The sequence below is a fragment of the Arachis hypogaea genome, chromosome 11 (genome assembly GCF_003086295.3).
Source record: "Arachis hypogaea cultivar Tifrunner chromosome 11, arahy.Tifrunner.gnm2.J5K5, whole genome shotgun sequence".
Classification (NCBI taxonomy): Eukaryota; Viridiplantae; Streptophyta; class Magnoliopsida; order Fabales; family Fabaceae; genus Arachis; species Arachis hypogaea.
Genome location: NC_092046.1, coordinates 5,141,571 through 5,163,697, shown reverse-complemented (window position 1 = coordinate 5,163,697; position 22,127 = coordinate 5,141,571). Strand labels below are relative to the sequence as shown.

Genomic DNA, 22,127 nt, shown 5'->3' with positions numbered 1-22,127 from the left:
TCTTTAAATAATTTCGCGCAAAGGAAGATAAATGTTTACAAACTAAATATATTATATACCTTCTAAAATTTGATGTATTATATTATTTTATTTATGATACATATAAGAAAATATAATATGAATAAATATTATAAGATAATTTTATACTCCAACGACATAAATATATCATTTTTACACCATCATTATTCAATGAAAATTGAAGAAATTATCTTAAACTTTTTAGAAACACATAAGCATTATTTTGAAAAAAAATAAGACATATATATATATATATATATATATATATATATATATATATATTTTTTTTATTTATTGGGAGGTCCAATATTTCAAATTTTATCACATCTTAAATTATCAAAATTTTCACACTACATAAAATTATTTAAACAAACATCATACAATATATAATTACTTTCGTTATTCATAATTATTCTAATAATCTTACTCTCTACGTAAAAAATAGAACAAACACACAATCTTCTTAGCCAACAAATTAAATGAGAAAGATATACGTAGAAATTATTTTACCTCTTTAATTCAACAATTCAATCTTAGTGCAAATTTTTATCCTAAACATACATAAAATAAATTGGTTTCCATTTTCGTTTAGTAACAATTATATTAAGTTATTAGTTTCAACTTTCAACCAACTTATGTTAGTCAAGCGATTAATTCACTCATCCTTTTAAATAAATGTCAGAAAATTTAAATCTTACTTTATGTGCAGTAAATCATTGATAAATGGTTAAACTTGTTAAAAATCTCTAACCTAAAAAAAAATATTATATACCAATGAGTAATATCTTAAATAATATAGTCTCCTCATACTCAATTAAGAAGTTGTAGGTTCGAGTCTCCTATCTTTATATATATATATTCAATTATATGAACTTCTCACAATAAATCGTTGCAGCTTAGCGCCATTTATATATATTTAAACGTGAAATCATTGCACCCAGCAAATCTGGAATGATTTAGATAAATTTAAAAAAAGAATTAAAATGTAACCAAATTTCATTTAGGACAATTGAATAATATTAAATTTAAATTATTTTATTTAAATAATTTACTCTAATTATAACTTGATATTTATCTTGGACCTCAGAGCAATTCCTTAACTCTACTTCATGGAAATGAATTTAACCAGCCAAATTAAATTAACTTTTTAGTTAAAAAAAGTAGTAAAATTAATATTTCTTTTAAATTTCTTCATACCCGGATATATATTTAGCCAAGTTTTAGAGACCAAGAAAATAGAATAGTTTACGCTGAGTACTTACTGATCATTTAATGATAATACAGGTGTACTATAAATTATAAAGAAAAAATAAATTTATTATGAATTGAAATTAAATATAATTAGTTAGAATAACAAAAATGCTATACGTAAAAAAATTAACCATCAAATTAATTAATATGTATTTTTTGTATAATATATAAAACTTATTTTAAATGCGTATTTTATATTGAATAAAGTATTATTTTTGTCCCCAACATTTAGGGTAAGTCTCAAAGTTGTCCCTAACATTTAAAATGTCCTATTTATATCCCTAATATTTCTTAATCGTAGCAATGTTATTCTACCGTCAATTTAACTAACGTCTCAATAACGGCATTGCACACGTAGAGGTTATTGTCCACTGTGGCACAGCGTTTGTTTGTTATTACTTCAAAAAGGTTAAAATAAAATAAATAGAAGATAAAATAAGTCTTTGAAACCCTAATTGCAAAACGTGTTCTTCCCCTTCCTGCTGCGACCTCTATCGAGCATCATATCCTCTATTTCATTTCAATGGAGTCTCAAGCATCACAATCATAATCGGCACGAAATAGTAAACTTGCGACGCAAAATAGCTACCTAATACGTCGAAGGAGGACGACTTGCTATTGTGGGAAACAATCTGTGCTCGCAACTTCGTCAACGATAAAGAATCCTAGACGCAGGTTCTGAGGCTACGTTAACTATAGAATGAAGGTAAAAATTTAAAGAGCAAATTGGCAAAGGTTGAATGGAGGTATACAGTTGTAATGGGACTTGCTCTAGTTGAATGGACAGTTGCACTAATTTTGATTTGTGACAATAATGACAAAATTTGGGAGGTTTTTACTGCAATGATGCTACTACATAGGTTCAGAGTAGAAATAGTTATAAGAGAATTGATGTGTGTTGAGTATTTTGGCTAAACAATTGTAGTTGATATTGAATTCATTATAGTTTTGTTGAATGGAATGAAATTTCAAGTTGAACGAAATGATTAATGTTGTTATTGTATTTTGCCTTCTACTTAAATGATGTAAGTTATCAGCATGACAACTATTATAACTCTAACATGAAACTTTGGCCATTAATCAGATCATTGTCATTGGCTACAACCACAAAAGTCTAACAAAATAACAAAAGCAGAGCTGTCACAATCTTTCTAACAAAAGTTTAACACAATCCAATTACATACCAAAATATAGTCTTTAACTACAAACACTAACTAGCAAAAGCAAAATTTTCTAAACTTAGAATACCTTTTATCGCCACCATGGCACCAGCATTACATCTTTTTCCATGCTTTGGGTGGTGTCCTTCCCATAAACTTGAGTTGGAAAATGGTTACTATTTTGGTTGGGCTTGACATTTGTTTGCTTGCTATCCAGAAGCATTGTTAGAAGGGATCTCTTTAGTCTTCTTAGAAGTAGCTTGTGATTGTTGGGTACTCATAGTACTGGTAGATGATTTTCGCTTTGACCTCGACAATGTGGCACTCTTTGAAGCTACTTGTGATTGTTGAGAAGCCTGAGTAGAGATAGTAGTGGAGATGCCTTTTGAAGATCTCTTTGATATAGATCCAGCAACTTTGTTTGCCTACCAACTAACCACAAATACAACAATATAAGACTATGCTACCAACCAGAATAACAATATATGACTATGCTATAAGCTAGAATAACAACAATATAAGACTATGATACTAGCCACAAATACAACAGTATAACACTATGCTACAAATTAAAATCAAATAAAAAGATAGATAAACATGCATAGGTTTTACAGTAGCACTTGCAGCAACTTTGCGCTTCTTTGGATAGGTCCTTTTATTGTGACATGTAGTAAAACATATCTGCACTTCTGATTCTGGCCTTTTCTAGAAACTCCTCCTCTTGTTTGGTGCTCATTAGCAATTTTATTCCTTTTCGACTTAGGCCTTCCAATTGGTTTTCTATAAACCAGTGGCAACACATCATCAAATGGTGTCTTCGTCCACATATTGGGTCCATTCACAGGATAAACAACATGTTGGTAACACTCAATGTATTTAGCTTTCTGTAACAATCTGCAATAAAATTGTCCATGTTGAAGCACATCTTCCTAATGCAAGTCATTGCATGTGCACATGGAATGCCAGAAAGTTGAAACTTCCCACATGAACACTCAAGGGATTTCAAATCAACCACATACTTCTTCCCTCCATGGATACTAGTCACCTCATATTTATCTCAACCAGTATATGTACTCACCTACTTACCACTTGCATCAGCTTGTTTTTCAACCTTTATTTTGATACGGGGCAACACCTCCCTTGGATATGCAATTATTTTGTCCTTGTTATCAGCCCAACACTTCATTATATATATACCCTGATGTCCTCAAGCATGTTTACTATAGGCTTTTCTCTAGCTTCCACAATCACAAAATTAAATACCTCACACATATTATTCACTAAGGTATGACACTTAGGCCAAGTAGCAAACCTAAACCGACACAAATATCTAGTTGGTATTTCCATAAAATGCTTGTATGCTCCAGCATCAATCTTTTGGATATCAGTCATCTTACTCTCCCATTCTTGAATATAGGTAGCTTTTGTAGCATTTCACATCATAAGTTTCAGTTGAAGCCATGAGAATCTCTTCTTGAAATTGTAGTAAAGATGCCTTACACAAAATCGATAGTCCACTCTGGGAATAAGCTCATCAAAGGTTGGAACCAAACCCTGCCGAAATGACATAATGAGACAGCAATGAAGTAAAATTCTCAAACAACATTTAACTAAAAAAACATTTTCTATTAATAGCAGAAGAGTAAAATAGTGAATAGAAATGTACTTTCTATTGGTTAGACATAAAGGTGTAGTTCATTATCTTATCAATACCAAAGTCATCACCGAGAAGGGTAAAGAACCAAGTCCAAGAGTCCTTAGTTTCTACTTCAATTGGTGCATAAGCTATTGGCAAAATCTTATCATTGGGGTCCTAACCAATTGTCGTGAGAAGTTTCCCTCCTTATGATGATGTCTTAATGAAGCACCCATCTAGGGTCTATACACTATAAAACTCATTTTTGCTTGACTCCAAACACACATAAAGTCTTTGAAACTTAGGTCTTATGTCCACATTTTGGTCTCTCAGAAACAAATTCAAGTGGTTTCTCTACTTGCAATTTCACTGTAGAACCTGGATTAAATCTCAGTAACTCATGATAATAATCATAGAGTCTCCTATATTGCTTTATATAGATTCCTTGTAATTCATCAAGTGCAAACTATTTAACCCTGGCAGCTTTGGACTTAGTTAACTCCACATTCCACTTGTTGTATGCTTTCTTCATCAGTTTGGTTAGCTTTATCTTCGGATTCTCAGCAATTTTCTTCATAAACACTTTGCTCAACCATTTTGCATGCATAATCCTAATCTTCAACTCCTTTGAGCAACTATGCTTGTTGTGGCAGCTGGTTAACTACCATGTTTGTTCATTCTTCATCTTTCTACAATAAGCAAATTATTTGCAACCCTCCACACAATTAACATTCACTCTCCCAAAGATCAACTTTAGAGAACTTCAAACCCCTCCCAGTGTGCACAGCATAGGCAGTAGCACAATCTTCAAACTCCTTTATACCGACATAAAGGGTTCCAACCTCCCACTTATAGTCACTCAAATTCTTCAATTGCTTGTGCAATGGATACTTCTTACCAATATTGTTATCCTCATCATCACTGATAGGCACATCAAGAAAATCTTCAGATTCATACCCTTCATCCTCATCACCTAAACCTCCAACAATTTTCTCTTTGCCCTTATCACCCCTAATAAAGTGTTCTGCTGCATCAGTTTGGTTTGAGTTGGTTATTGTCAACTCCATTCCCTCTATTGATGTGGACATCTATTAACCCTTCAGCCCCTTCATTGTCATCATCACTATCACTAAAGACAACTTTAGCAGCACTATTATCTGTAGCATATCCTTCTCTAGAATTAGAACCCCATGAATCCTCACTTCCATCCTCATTACCCTTGAGTTCATAGTCCTGATCCTCACTGCCATCACCACTCTCTTCTTTCCTATCTTCATTGCGATTGCTACACTCTTGTTTGCCATCTTCATTACTATCTGGTCCATTAATCTTAGTTTCAATGTCTTCATTAACTTTTGGGTCAACATTTCTCTTGACTTGTCCACTTTCATGGGCCTCATATGTCACAATTATTGTTTTAGGCCCATCAAATTCACCATTCTCTACTTCCATTGTAGTTTCAGCATTGCCTAACACTTGGACATCATCTACCCCTTTATGGACATTACTAGTTTTGTGAACCACATACAGCTCAATTGTATCCTCCTTGACTCTAATATTGGCCATATCCATTGCATCTTTGTCACATCACAACATTCTTAAGCATTCTTCTGTGCTTTTTTTTTTTGATTTGTACCACATTACTGCAATATCTTTCTTTAAATAGCCTTGTTTGTTCACTTGTTCATAAACCTCTATCAAGCTCCACTCATTTTCATTGCAGTAGTCTATAATAGTTGACTCCCCACCCAAATACTTTAGAGGCCCTCCTTGAAGACCAAATCTTTCTTGGTGGTAAACTTTGACACTAAAATAACTCATTTTATAACCACAGACCTTGTTACATTAGGTGTACATTATCAGACAACATAAACAAATTTGTTTCAACAACAATATATCACAAAATATTCCCAAACCCCTACATCAGTAATCAAAGATCAAGTCAAAAAAGGCAAAGATCAAGTAAACAAAAATAGAAACTTCATGCCCTAACTAACGCAAACAGATAAGATTTTTTTCCTAAATCTCAAAAATTAAAATACCGTATAATGCAAACAATCTCATACACAACCATCATTGTTGCATGCACTATTGCATAGATAACAAAACAAAAAGACATTTTTCTTCATACATACCTTCGTTCGTAGAACAAAATCAACGTGAGTAGAGTGAAACCCTATGATAACTTCCCACACAACCAACAATGATCACAAACTACCTTTAATATGCAACCACTTCATTGCGATCAAGCACAGGAAAGGGTAAAAAGGGTTAGGTTAGGACTAGTGTAATAGGAAGCATTACATTGTCGTGTTCTAATGTTTGGTATAGAGAAAATTATAATGGGATGCGAAGATGCAGATGTGTACATGTAAACGTGTGAGTTCCCTAACTTAAGCTCCACGTGTTCAATGCCGTTACTGAGACGTTAGCCAAATTGACAGTAGGATAATATTGCTACAATTAAGAAATGTTAAGGATATAAATAAGACGTTTCAAATGTTAAGGATAATTTTGAGATTTATTCAAATGTTGGGACAAAAATAATACTTTATTTTTTTATATTTTAATATATATTTTATATTAGTAGTTGATTTATTATAAATTGAGCATAGTTGAAGATATAAATTTGTTGCCTATATTGCTAGTTGCCACCTGCTTGAGTTGCTTACTTGTTTGGCTTCGTTGATGCATACACATTCGTGACAACCCTGATGTTACTAAGAGTAATTGGATGAAAATTTATTTTTCATGAAGAGTAAAGAATCGTTTTTGTCTCTAATATTTGGGGTAAGTCTCAAAGTTGTTTCTAACGTTTCAATCGTCCTATTTAAGTCCCTAACGTTTCAAAATTGACTCAATGTTGTCCTGCCGTTAGGGATCCGTTAACAGAATTGACGGCGGGACAAAATTGAGACGATTTTGAAACGTTATGGACTTAAATAGGACGAAAATGTTAGGAACAAAAACGATACATAAAAATAAATTTTAATTTAATTTTATCTTTCGATAATATTATTTTTTTACTGTACATAGTATTCAATTATTTTTTAATTACATCTAAATAAATTACACTTAATCACATTACTTTTATTTTAAATAAATTTATTTTTTTATAATTTTAAAGAATTTTGATACATTAGATACAAAATGTATAATTTATATTTTATTGTATATATATTATTTTTTTTCTGCAAATTTATATATTAGACATTCTACAAACATTTCATGATAACTAAAAATCTTTAAGAGTAAAATTATAAAAAAAATAATTTATTTAAAATGAAAGTAATATGATTAAGTGTAATTTACTTAGATATGATTAAAAAATAATTGAATACTATGTATAGTAAAAAACTGATATTATTAAAAGATAAAATTAAAATTTATTTTTATGTATCATTTTTGTCCCCAACGTTTTCGTCCTATTTAAGTCTCTAATGTTTCAAAATCGTCTTAATTTTGTCCCGCCGTCAATTCTGTTAACGGATCCCTAACGACAGAATAACATTGAATCAGTTTTGAAACGTTAGGAACTTAAATAGGATGATTGAAACGTTAGGAATAACTTTAGGACTTATTCCAAACGTTGGGGAGAAAAACGATACTTTATATACATAATATAATAATATATATTAATATTTGTAATAATGTTTGAAGTGACAAGATGCTGATGGTGCTCCCGTAGACCCGTGACCACAAAAGGGTCCCTATGGACCCATCAATTATTCATTAGGTGGGGTTATTATTTCGAAAATGACTAACTTACATGTACAATTTGCTAAAATACAATAATACTTTATTTAACATAACACGACATATATAATGAATTTATATTGTATTAATCCTCGTTCCTCAGTCCCTGCATGCCTTAACACGATATATATAGTTTTCAATTGAAATTGTTTCTCCATTTCTTAAAGACCTGCATGTATGTATGTGCAATGATGAATTAGCTACTGCTTAGTTCTTTAAGCAATGTTATATATATATTAGTTAATGATGATGAGTTAATATTTTATAATTGTTTCGCTAATTATTTTTAAAATATTATGTGTATACAAAAAAATTAATTATTATATATTTATATATAAATAACTAATTTAATAGTTAATGTTCTGTGTAAACGCTCTCAAAATCACAATAATTTTTTTAATAAAAAATAATAATCGTAATCATGGGTTAGAAATTTTACAGAAGAGATATTATTTTTTTTTTTTTTAACAAAAGAAGCTCAACACAATAAAGTGGAGTAGCGAGGAACTAAGCGCACTAGAAACAAGACATAACACACATAACTAGTATAACCCGTTGTCATCTCCAGTATTGCCATTAACAACCAAACGGATCAACTCCACACCATTCCCTATAATTCGAAAATGACATAATCTTTACACCTTCAACACTTGTCTCTGAGTTCTGAAAAACTCTGCTATTCCGCTCCAACCAAATGTTCCAAGTAACTGCACAAAATCCTATTAGCCATTTATTTTGCTCCGACTTTTCACCTGGTACTCCAGTCCAACTCTCGAAGAACTCTTTAACGGACCCCGGGATGGCCCATGCTCTATCAGCAAACTTCAACCAAGCACACCATACCTGCCATGTAAACTCACAGGCATAAAATAAGTGATGTACAAATTCTTTATCCTTTTTACACAATACACATATATTATCATTATGATTAATAATGCCCAGTCTACTCAGCCTCTCCTTTGTGTTGACCCTGCCTACTAAAACAAATCATATAAATAGTTCAACTCTTGGAGGAACCAAGCCTCTCCAAATCGAGCTAGTGTAGCTGTAACTTGTGATATCCTCTGGAAGAGTCCCTTTCTGCAGCACCTGCACAAAAGAATTAGTAGAAAAAACACCTTTTTTTGTCAAATTTCTATACAATTGAGTCCTCTCTATCACTCATTAATCTTACAGCCCGTAACCGGTCATGAAGTTGATTGAACAACTCTAACTCCCATTGGAACAATTCTCTCCTCCACTGGAAGTTCCAGACCCACTCAAACCCATCCCAAAACCCACAGTCCCCTATGACAAATCCTTGTTGATTTGAAACAGAAAAGAGTCTTGGAAAACTATCTTTCAAAGAGCCACCTTATAGCCAGGCATCCTCCAAAAAACGAGTGCTCCTGCCGTTTCCCACCTCTATGGACAAACCACTTATCACCATATCTCTTACCTATGGTTCCTTAATATTAAGCTGACAAATATCTTTCCAAGGACCCCCTCTTGATGGCAAAGTTTGGTTTGACAACATTACAGTTGGGTCCAACTGATTAAAAGAGCATACAACCTTCTTCCACAGCGGGCAGTCCTCCTTTGAGAAGCGCCACCACCACTTAAACAGAAGCGACGCATTTCTAATTAAAGCATCTCCCACCCCCAAGCCACCTAGCCTTTTCGGAGCTTGAACTACCTCCCATTTCACCAGTGGTATACTATTACTCCCATCTGCTTTACTCCACAAGAACCTTCTTTGGAGTCCAATTATCTTTTCTGCAACCGCTTTTGGCATCTTATACAAGCTCAAGTAGTAGACCGGCAGACTATTGAGAACGGATTTTATTAGGACCAACTTACCCGCTTTGTTGAGAGATCTGGCTTTCCATAGGCTCAGCTTGTCTTCCACCTTGTCTATGATTGGTTTTCAGGTCTTCACCAGCCGAGGATTAGCGCCAAGAGAAATTCCTAAGTATCTAACGGGTAATACCGCCTCAGCACATCCCAACAAACCACACATATTCGTCACCCACTCCTTCTCACAGTTGACTGGAATTAGGCTCGACTTATCAAAATTGATTCTCAGACCAGACATTAGCTCAAAACAACGCAGGAGTCTCTTATAATTCACTAGCGTCTCCATTTCCTGCGGACAGAATAAGATTGTGTCATCTGCAAATTGGAGATGCGACAATTCTATATTGTCCCTTCCCACCAGCAGTGGAGAAATCCGTCCATTCCTTACCGCCTCCCCCACCATCCTGTGCAGAACGTCAACAACAAGAACAAATAGAAAAGGAGAAAGAGGGTCTCCTTGTCTGAGTCCTCTCTCCATCTTGAACGGCTTGGATGGCGACCCATTGATCAGCACTGACATAGACGCTGTAGTCACACATTCCTTTACCCAAGTCCTCCATCGAAAACCAAAACCCATCTTCTGCAGCACTATATCCACAAAGCTCCACCTCACTCGGTCGTTGGCTTTCTGAAAGTCTAGTTTAACAATTGCCGCCTGCTTCTTTCTTAGCTTCAACCATTGGACTGTCTCACAAGCAATAAGAGCACCATCATGTATTTTGTAGCCCTTCACAAACGCAGACTGAGTCTCCCCTACTAGGTGTGGCATCACTAACCGTATTCTTCTTACCAGCATTTTGGATATTACCTTATAAACGCAGCCAACCATACTAATCGGTCTAAGGTCTTTAATTTTCTTGGCCCCCACAAATTTTGGAGCTAGTGCCACCCAAGTAACATTAGCATCTGTTGGTAGCTTCGCATTCTGGAAAAAACCCAACACAGCTGCAGTAAACTCCTGACCAAGCTCACCCCAACATTTCTTTATGAAGTTCATATTATAACCATCACTACCTGGAGCTTTACTGGACTCACAATCCCAGACTGTCTCTCGAACTTCCCAGATGAAGGGATTTCCTCTACACTGTTGTCTCTTCGTGATCAATCTGCTTAACCAGCCCATCACGGATCCCAATCACAGGAGCATACTCTTGCCTATATAGTTCTTTATAAAAACTCATGATTGCAGTCTTTATTCGGGCCTGATTCCGCACCACTCTTCCATTAATCACTAGACACTCAATCCTATTGTTCCTCCTTCTCACCGATGCTAGGTTATGGAAGTACCTAGTGTTCTTATCCATATCTCTAGCATGTTGGGATCGGGACATTTGCTTCCAATGAATTTTTTTTCTGACATACCACTTCGCACAGCACATCACCAGAGCTTTCCGTCTAGCTTTCATTGTTCCGTCATAACTACCAGTACTAACCATATCATCAATCTTCTTAATCTCATCCTCAAATTTCTTGATTCTTCAGTCCATGTCCCCAAAATTATCCTTATGCCATCTCCTTAGCGGAACTGTCAAAGCCTTCAGCTTGTTTGTGAACATATCATCTCCCAAGTTCCTCCACTCATCCTTTACCAGCTTCAGAAACCCTTCATGTGTAAACCAGGAGTCCAAAGTACGAAAAGGTCTCGGACTCGCCCAGAACCTAGAATCTTCTAATATCAACGGGCAATGATCAGATATGCCTCTAGAGCCTCCTTTCAAGCGAGTATCTGGGAACTCTTCAAGCCACTCCAAACTGACCAAGATCATGTCAATGCAGCTACAAGAACGACCTCGAAACCATGTAAATTTCCGATCGGTTAACAGTAAATCAACTAGCTGTACATCTTGCACCCATTCCTTAAAATCCTCCGCAAATGCTGGTAGACTAACAGCTCCTTTCCTTTCCTCCAACCGTATTATATCGTTAAAGTCTCCCATGAAACAAAACGGAACCTGAGTTAAACCCACAATGTAGCTAAATTCCTCCCACATCACCAACTTCTCACTCCGAACATGTGCACCATACACCAAGCAGAAAGCACATTTAAAATTATTTTTTGTCAATAAGCCTTCAACGCACAACCAACCATCCCATTTATAACAGTTCGATTGTTTAAATAATAAATTATCCCACATTAACAATAAACCGCCAGAGGCACCAACGGATTCCACAAATTCACAATCCACCGTATCACAACCCCTCAAGCATGCTACATCAAACCTAGTAACCATCTCTCTCTTAGTTTCAATCAAACCTAACATATTTAATCTGTACTTTTTCTTCAACTCTTTCACCATACTCAACTTTCCATACCCTCCTAGGCCTCTAATATTCCAACAACTATAAATTATTTTAAAAATTTTCTACACACCTTGTTATGTTGTTTGGCCTTGCTCCTCTTAGCTTTCTCCTTTTGTTTTGCCATCTTCCTTTTTGCTGCCAAAGCTTTATTTTGACTTTGTAGAATCGCCATAATATCTTCTTCATCGTCATAAAACACCGCACCTGACTCCACTGCTAACTACCACGTTTCCTTATTCTCTACTAACTGTCTTTCGTGCGTATCCGTCAGGTCAGCATCTGATTTTGCACTTTCAATTTCTGTCTCAGATCCAGAACCCTCTGTAACCCGTTCATTCTCATTGTCCTGACCCGCCCCTTCTTCTTTACCTTCAATCTCTGCCAAGGCGTTCACCTTTTCCTGACTCAGTATGTGTTGATCACCACGATTAACACGGCTGCTTGCTTCACCGATGGACCCCTTCCCTTCCGGTTCATCATCCAAAACTCCCATCATGTCCCATGCCACCGTGCTTGCTACTGGACCGTTGCAAAGAACCGGAGGTTGGCTTCGTTCCTCCACTCTCCCGCCCGCCTGACATTCCGCACACCTCCTCAACGCACAGAGATCCGAGTCACCTGCACCAAGCATAGCCAGGTTCTCCAATGAATCAGCCACACAAAGATTCAGCCGCATTGCTTTGCTCGCACCTGCACAAGGATCAGCCACATCGCGTTGATCACAGATTGCTACCCTCGAATGAATCTGCTGCTGCTTCCCCGGCCCAGATCTGTTGGATCGTGCCCGACCCGGCCCATGTCGCGCTGATCCGCAGCAGCAAGGCGCTTTGCCTGAGACGCTGTGTAACACCCTCACTATCAGAAGTCACGCTTCCGGCTGCGCTACTCTGATAGCAAGAAGTATTATGACTACTTTACATACTAAAAATTAAAATAGGAGCCTGTGACTCGACACTGTATCGCTGATTTCTTTGAAAAAACAGAAATAAATACTTTCTCTTAAGAAAAATACAAGCAGGCATAGATTCATATACAAGACTCCTTACGTAATAACTTAATATATTATACATATAAAACATAAAATTCCTATCCCTCTTACAAACTTGTAATAACAAAGACGAAGGAAGAAAATAATCTAATTAATACAACAGAATATAAACCAAACGCAGTATAACTCTTCTTAATGCTTCTTTATCCAGTTCCTGAAAAGGTAAAGCTGTAGGGGGTGAGAACCTAACCACACGGTCTCACCACAGAGTTTCAAAGTTGTCATAAGAAGATATTTAATAAGAAAACTGTTTTCAAGCTCAGTGATTATCATTGCCTTATGAATCTTTTAAAAAACCAATAGGTAATCGTTCAAAACATTTTCAAAGAAACAATGTTTAATCTTTCAGAAATCCGAAACATTTCCTTTCTTATAAGAAAATCTCAATCAAAAACCAACCACGCAATCAAACAACACAATCATTAATTCAGCACCAAAGTTCAATCTCAAATGTAGCACGCCAGGATAAATACAGGCAAGGCAGACAAGGAAAGCACAAGTAGGCAGCAGTTACAGCAAATAGTTCAAGTAGCAGTTACAAACAGTTTAGCAATTAGGCAAACCAAAACAAGTTCAAACTCAAGCAAAGCATACAAATGCATATGATGCATGCCTGTCCTATGGCTGATGAGGCTCATCTGTCGGTTATCTAGCCAATCCGACAAGTCTGAATTGTACTTAGACTGTCCCCCGACGTGCATCCCCAAGAGTCTATGCATAGCTTTTTCTCAAATAATAAATATTACTCAATGGGGGTAACATTTCCGGGAATTTATATAGTGCCCGGTCACATACTTACGTCGTAGGGTCAACAGAGTATCGAGTTTTCAACCTGGTACACGTGGTGGCAAGCCACGGCACTTAATCCAGGGAACCTCGTATCTCCGATATTTCAAATTCAAAAGCCATGTGAATAATTCAAAGTTCACATCTCAACATTCTCAACATCATAATCATTCATCAATCCAAATCTCATTTCCAAGTTCATTTCAAAGCCATATTTCAAATAAAATCCTCATCATCCTCTTTTTCATTCTGTTCGTTAACAATCTCAATTCCAAAACAAAATTCTTTCTTTGATAGACAAATCAATCTTAAAACGTATAATGCTTAAAAACAAATATTTTTAATTAATTACATTAAATAAAACTTTCAATTTTATAAAATTTCGGCAGCATCTCTTCTAAAACTCGGACACTACTACCCTTTTCGGGTCCCATCCAAACATTTCTCAAATCTTTTCTCAACCATTTCCAAATCTCAAACATTTTCCAAAATTGAACCAGTTCCAATGTCAAATTATTTTCAAATCAACCAATTCTAACAATAAAACTCTTTTTAAAATGGAATCATCTCAAATATTAAATCATTCATAAAATCAAACCAACTCACAATCAAACCGCTCCCAGAATCAATTTATTTTCATATCTCAAATTATTTCCAAAATCGTTTCATTTATATTACTAAGTAAACTCTACAACCAAGAAAATTCATCTTTCTTAATAATCAAGTAAATGACATTCCAAACCGATTTTTATCCACAACCATACACCACTCACGCAATCAAGCACCCAATAATTCAGTCCAACAAACCATCACATCCATAAGACAAATATAATCACAGAAGTAAATCTCTTTGCATCGATATCTATTTATCACAACTCTGTAATATAAAATAGATTTTAAGAAAACCCCTACCTCAAAGAATCAAATCCGCAGCGATTTTAATGCGATAAACCCTCTTTTCACCTTATTCTGCAGCGGCTATGACTCTCACGCAACTAGAACGGCAGTGGCCATGGTTGCAACAAAATGGAAGATTCAAATTGGATAGGAATTAAAAGCAATTACAACATGGGGAGTCAAGACCAAGTAAGGACTAGAATTAAAATCAGAACATGGAAACCATGGCAGTGATAAAACAGGACATACGAATTGACCAAACCGAAGAGAAAGATCAAACCAGTAACATTTGTACCAAGATAACAAAATCAGAACTAGCAGCAGCTTTAGCAGCCCCACGGCAACACTAGCGTCAATACTCAACCTAATAGTAGCAGAAAATAGGATAAAAGCAGAGTAAAAGTAAAAGCAGAACAAGTTTAAGGAAGCGAAGGACCTAAAGCGAAAAAGAGGCAGCAGAGATACCTCCATTAGTGACTAACAGCAGCGACTCAAACTAAGGTTCCAGCGGCCACAGCACCGTTCCCGGCGGCCAGAAGCTCAGCGACGGCAACTGTAACAACCACGCAGCGACAATAATCTTTCCGAAACCCACAAGAACAGAGACCAACCTAAAAAGAAAACCCTTACCAGCAATGGACCTCAGCTACGACAACGCCATTTTTCGGTGACACCGGCTCGGCAACCCACCTCCAACGGTGGCGACGGAGCTTGCGATGGTGGCGGCTGGGTTCAACCACAACGGCGACACCATTTGTGATGATGACGGCGACGGGACTCGCGGCTCCTCACGGCGACGACATGGGCAGCTTCATCCTCTCCCATCAGCGACAACCTCAACGGCGGTGGATGTTGGTGGCGACGGCGACAGGTCCAGCGGCGACAAGAGCCACAGTGGCGGCGCAAAATGGCGGTCCTTCTCGTGCGGTCCTCCTCGGCGCTGGTGCAAAAGACGACGCGACGCGACGGCGATCCTGGGCAGCACGGCGGCTCCCTCGTGACACTCTCCTTTTCTCTCAGATCTTCTCTCTCTCCTCTGTCAGCAGCGGCGGCTATGGTGGCAGTGACACCCACCGCGCCGCCTCACTCTTCTGCCCCCTCTCCTTCCTTCCTCGATCCCCCTTCCTTCTTCCCCTTTCTTTCTTTTTGTTTCTTTTTTTTGAAGTTGTTGCTGTGTGTGTAAAGAAGAGTGTAGTGCGTTGTGTGTGTGTTGTGCTGAGTGAGGAGAGTGGCGGCAGGTATGGGTGAGGTGAGTGTGTGGTTAGAAATTAGGGTTAGGAATAGTTTGATAATTTTGAATAAAATTAGGGGTAATAGAGTAATTGAAAATCTATTTTAATTCAATAATAATATTTATAAAAATACTATCTAATTATCAAATTACGATTTATTTTCGAATTAATACTCAAATACAAGAATTAGAGATAATATAATTAATTTTCTTTATTCATAAAAATTAATGTATCAAATTATAAAAATATCAATTATTTAGATTAAATCATATAAAATTCTTATTATTTTATAACTACCAAATTTATAATTTAAATATAGAGAATAATTCAATAATTATAAAATTAGACATAATTCTAATTTAAGTAGCCAAACCTTTTTCGAATTTCCAGAACTTTAAATCATAAATAGGAAAATAATCCATCGGTATAGAGTTTGGATAAAAACCTTAATTTATTTCAAGTCCAATTAATTGTCTTTAATTATTTTCAATAAAAATAATTTCTAAAATTAAAACCATAAATAAATATATAATTTGAGATTGATTTAAAATAAGACTTTTCAAAAGTCTTGGGTCTTACACGCTGGCCCGCATGTGACCCTGCAGAGCGCATTGTTCATGCGTGTGGATCCCACCTTGTAGCTCATCAAGCCCACTTTCTTCCACAGGCCCTTTAGTTATACGGCCCAATAGTTGTTGCGTTTTGTTGCATCCCTCCTTTGTAATTTCCCATACGTCTCATCCCTACCGTTACCTTGTATCTTCAATTGTCTGGCCCCACTTCCTTTGTCAAAGCACACCTCTGTCACAGTTCTCTCTGATTCACATTCTAAACAAACATCAAATCCCCCAAAATAAGTCTTCTCATTAAATTCATTAATTTTGCATGGATCGGTTATCCTCTGCTTCCGCAATACCATTAAATTATCTTGATTGCATTCATTCAAAAAAATGTCTATAATGACCGTTGTACCCTTATTTTCACCATCGTCATTGACTCGTATCCTAATTAGGTCAGCCGCCGGATTTCAAACCACCGCTGTCGATCCCATTCCGCCGGAATGTGAGCTAACGTTTTCACATATCGACTTTGCGCTTGCATCTTCCTTAAAGCATTCGTCTCCATATATTTCCCGTCCTATTTCCTTTACAAATACATCAAATCCACTGGTGCCAACCGTGATATGAATCCATTCCTTAATCACATCAAAGACACATGTATCGATTAACACTCGACCATCACTGAAAGATAAAGCAGACTTCGTCACATCATCACACTTGACTACTTCTCCCCAGAGGCCGCCGATCGTATTGAATGTCTCGGCTGACCAAACATGTAAAGGCACTCCATGATATTTTAACCAAATTCTTCTAGTCTCACTACGTTCAGATTCCTCCCATCTCTAAACATTGTAAAAGAATTGTAAGAAACTATTCATTTTGAAGGTAAACGCTTCCTCCGCATTCTTCACAGAATCGAACACTAGTAGGGCTTTGTAAGCTCCAAGCTCTCTGACTTCAACAACCTGAGGAAAATTCTTAACAATGGCTCTCCGTAGCGATTTGAATTTAATGGCTTTTGTCATTCCGCCTACTAAGCTTCTCTATAGCCAATCGAAATTCTCTTTTGCTACTGGCACTTCAACCTTCTTTGTCCAACCATTTCCCTGGGTGTCCTTAACAGGTGTTACCTTCTTAGTTTCTTCCACTCTTGTAGAACTTTTACTCTTCTGAAGTTGTCTACTCTCCACCTCAGTTCTTGCAAGGTCTCACTTACGTACCCCGGTGTTCTTTTCTCCCGTAGCCCTTTTGTACTTGGCCTCACCTACATAAATAATCTTCCCCCTGATTCTTGTATGATTCATTTCAGTTATGGCCTTCATCGCCCCTCCTTTTGTCGTATATCGTATAAACGCAAACATGTACACAATTCTATTTTTTCGCTTCCGAGCCAAATAGATGTCATTGATTCGTCTTGTCCAATGGAAAAGGTGAAATAATTCCTTCTTTGAAATATCATTCGGCAGATTGTTAACAAAAACAGAGAAAGACACGTTTTCCAAACGTTGATACTCTTCTCGATTCCAAATCCTAGGATCCCTTTTCTGTAAATTCCTAGTCCTACCCCACTCAGTGTTCCTCTCTCTCTCTCTCTCTCTCTCTCTCTCTCCATTTTCTTACTCTGTAAACTCCAGTCTTCCCCACAGATTACATTCTAAGTTCTTAGTTGGTGTTTCTTTGTACAGAAGATATTATTCTATTTTTCTTATTTAAAACTTAAATCCAATAAATTAGTTAAGTATGTGAAAAATTTAAAATTAATTTGATACCAGGTGATCCAATTGTGGCTACATATAAGCATAAGAAATTTGAAGAAAATTTATTTGTCAAAATTGTTCAAAATTTAATCAAATAGTTAAGGAATTTGAACATTTATGATGATTTTAGTTGTAAAATCAAGAAGTTTAAATTTATGTGTTCACATATATGTATGATTTGGTTGTATTTATACTAAAAATTTATTGTAAATGTAACTTCTGTGTTCACATAGATATCTGGTGATTAATTTATTTATAATAATCTCAGTTATATGAATTATTTGGTTACGATGGAATAATACTATATTTTACAGTAGAAGTCGTAATTTGTGTAGATCAGTCGTTTACATGTGCTACAGAATAATGTTGTAAATAACTTGTGTTGTTGATAGTTATGCTGAAAGTGATATAAAAATTATTTTATTTTTTATGATTTTTATCTTTGTCGTTATTCTACTTGAGTGTTGAGCTTTTTTTTACCCCAAAAAAAAAAAAAAATAGTTGTCTATATAAAGGCTGCTTTTGGTGCTTTATAAAAGTACCACTACTCTATAATGTAGTTAATTAAGTTTTAGAATTATATTTTGTATATTTTATGTTTTGTACAAGGTCTATTTGTTAGTCTCTTTTTGTCAGCAAAAGAGATGTTACTCATCTCTTCATTATTTCATTTGAGATTTTAGTTTAGGTGAAATTGTCATCTATTTTGTAAAGATAGATGTCAAGTCAAATTTATATTACATTATAAAAAATTAAAGTAGTTGAATATTACTAGATTTATTGGTGAAATTATTAAAAAATTTGTCAGTAAACTATTTATCGTCAAGTTTAACGACAGATTAAATAAAAAATTTTTAATTGACAATACTCTGGAGGTTGTTATTGTCAAAAATTTTGGCGCTATAAATTAGATTTTCGCACATTTATTGCTGTCGGAATTAGTATTAATTCAAATATAAATAAAAAAAATATAAGAAAAAAGATATTGGTTAACAAATATTTTTTATAAAATAAAACAAAATCATGACGTAACAGATTTTTGTAGGAATATACTTTTGTTATTTTTGTTACTACCCTCAAAAATTATAGGTTCATTTAAAAATTTTGTAAAAATAAAATAAAATAAATAATATATCTCCCGTAAAATTAGCTTATATAAAAATATAGAATATTTAGTTAGATTTTTTCAATTTTATTAATTTAAAAATAATATAAATGATAAAAATTGAAAAATATTACACGTATAGTATAAGTTATTTTATAAATCAAGTCTAACTAAGTTAAATAATAAAATTTAGGTGAATAGATGAATAAGAGAGATTAGAATAATTTTTGTTAATATTATACTAATTTAATTAGATTTAATTGATAAAAAAATTGTTAACGTAGCATTACTCATAAAAACCATTGAGTATATATAAGAAGAGTTTAATTTTAATGTCTACAGTCTTCTAATTACATTCGTTCTTTTAGATGATTATTATTCACACGATTAATATTAAAAGTAATTATTTTTATTATGTTGTTATTATTTTATATTATATCAAAATTAAATTCATATAAAAAAAGGGTAAATTATATTGATTACAGGCTTTTCAAAATTCGGTATGACATTACCTTTTGTGCTCTAATGAAACTACATTGATTCCCCCTAATTATATAGACTTCTTTAATAATCTGGGAGAACCTTCTTAAGTTTCTTTTGAGTTGACTTTTCTTTTTCCGAAAAAGGTAAATCATAATTGGTTAACTCGAAGCTAGCTAGTTTAATTTACTTAGATTAGTAGTTTCATTCGGTTGACTAGAGAAAATGTCTATACTCAATTCAAAGGACTCCATGCAAAAGTGGTTGGCCTTGGTTTCCATCATTCCCAAAACCCTATTTGCATTGTGAACAACCTTACAAGACTTTCTCTCCGTTGCTAAGGTTGTTTTTTTCCTCTCAAATGAGAAGACCATCATCTTTAATAAACCAAGATCTTGAACAATAAAATCCTAAGGTTGTGAAAAATAAAATCTTGAACAAATGAATAAATTCTGAATTTTCGAAACAAAACACTTTTTTGTTAAAAAGTATTTTAAACTTTTACAACTAACAAAAAAAAATTTATAAAATATTTTAAACTTTTAAAACGGCAATTTTGTGTTATAACACGTTTTAAACTTTTGTAATAAAATAACTTTTTGTTACAGACCGATTTGAACTCTCGCAACAGAACAATTTTCCATTACAAAAAAAGTACATTTTGTAAAAAAAAAAAGTAATTTTTGTTACAAAATGATTGAAATTTCTTGCAACAAAATATCTTGTTATTAAAAAAATTTTTATTTTGTAACAATAACTATCTTTTATTAAAAAAAAATAATTTATAATAATTTTAAATTTTAATACAAAATTATTCTAAATAATCTATTTTTTATAGTGTTTGTTATGGTTCTCACAACATTCACGCTCTGTGAGTTGGCCTAAGGATTTCTCGCTACATATAGACCATGACTACTCATACAAAAATAGTTGTAATAGTTTTTATAAAAAAATATTAGATAAAATCAGTTAGATAATTTGACATATATTTAACTGAACTATTTAACTTAACACATATGTACATATACATACAGAAAAATATAGAAAATCAACTACAATATAAGTTAACTTAAGTTAATTCTTTAAATTTTTAGTTTTAAAATTCGAAAAATTAGAATAGTAAAAATTTTTTTTATAATAATTTTTTTGTTTTTCGACTAGTTAGTTATTCTTCTAGTTAGTTCTCTAACAAAACTATATATATATATATATATATATATATATATATAAGTGAAATAAAAGTGGGTGGCCTTAGCGTTAGAGCAAGTCCAATAGTGAGTGCCTTACTAACTTTTTCTGACACAAATAAGTTCCTCACCGTTAGAACAAAATGGAATGGGTCCTTGCACAAGAATCGATGGAACAAAGTCCCTCTGAATGGGACTGAATGGGGACTAGGAGCAATGAATAATAACTTAACATTTGGCAAGTTATTATTTAAATAAATAATTATATAAAATTTTAATTAATTATATTAAATTGTAATTAATTTATTAATAATTATAATAATTAATTAGATTAAATAATTAATTTTTATTTAATTAATAATTTATAATAATTATTTATGTCATAATTAAAATTAAATATTATTTATATTATTATATTAAATTAGCCGTTGTAAAATTAGTCGTTGCAAAATTAGTCGTTGAAAACTAGCCGTTACTATGTTACTGTTATTATTAATAAATTAATATTTTGTTACTCTATATATACCAGTTAAATACACTTCTATTCTCACACTTTCTACTACTCTTCTTCATCTTCTTTCAAGTTTACGAAATCAAAGCTCTGGTACTATTATTTTTTGTTCGAAAAAATGGATCCAAACCAACTCATTGTGTAATCCCAAATTATATATTGTGTATTTTTTTTTTGGTGAACAACCAAGAGAAAAAAAAACAAAAGAGCAGAAAAGAAAAAGAAAAAAAATCAGGTTCTTAACAGCAAGAGAGGACAAACCACCTCTGGTGGCTGGTGCCAAAGGTGAACCTCATCAGCTCCGCTACCTCCAGATCCCATCTTTGCCAACCGATCTGCCACGACATTAGCTTCTCTTGGGATAAGTTCAAAACGAATATCCCAATCCCTTCTTAACTTCAAGTCAAATATCTGTTGTATCACTTCTTTTTCAAGATGCCAGAGTGAAACTTGCCAACTAGTCACTAGCTCAAAAGCTGATGCGCAATCTGTCTCACAGACAACAAGCTTAAGACCCGCCTCCCAAGCCCAAGCCAAACCTTTCCATATACTCCACAACTCCATCTTGATGACACTAGATCCAAAGGAATTTCCTGAGCATCCCAT

At 34.4% G+C, this 22,127-nt stretch overlaps 1 protein-coding gene across 1 annotated transcript; it reads right to left on the bottom strand.

Moving 5' to 3' along the window:
- Positions 1 to 21,752: 21,752 nt before the first annotated feature.
- Positions 21,753 to 22,127, bottom strand: LOC112720859 (uncharacterized). The gene has a single exon (XM_025771952.1). It carries the CDS (start codon positions 22,125 to 22,127, stop codon positions 21,753 to 21,755), a length of 375 nt encoding a protein of 124 aa, XP_025627737.1.

Coding starts and splice junctions, on each gene's coding strand:
- LOC112720859 (XM_025771952.1), bottom strand. CDS start 22,127: ATGGGATGCTCAGGAAATTCCTTTGGATCTAGTGTCATCAAGATGGAG.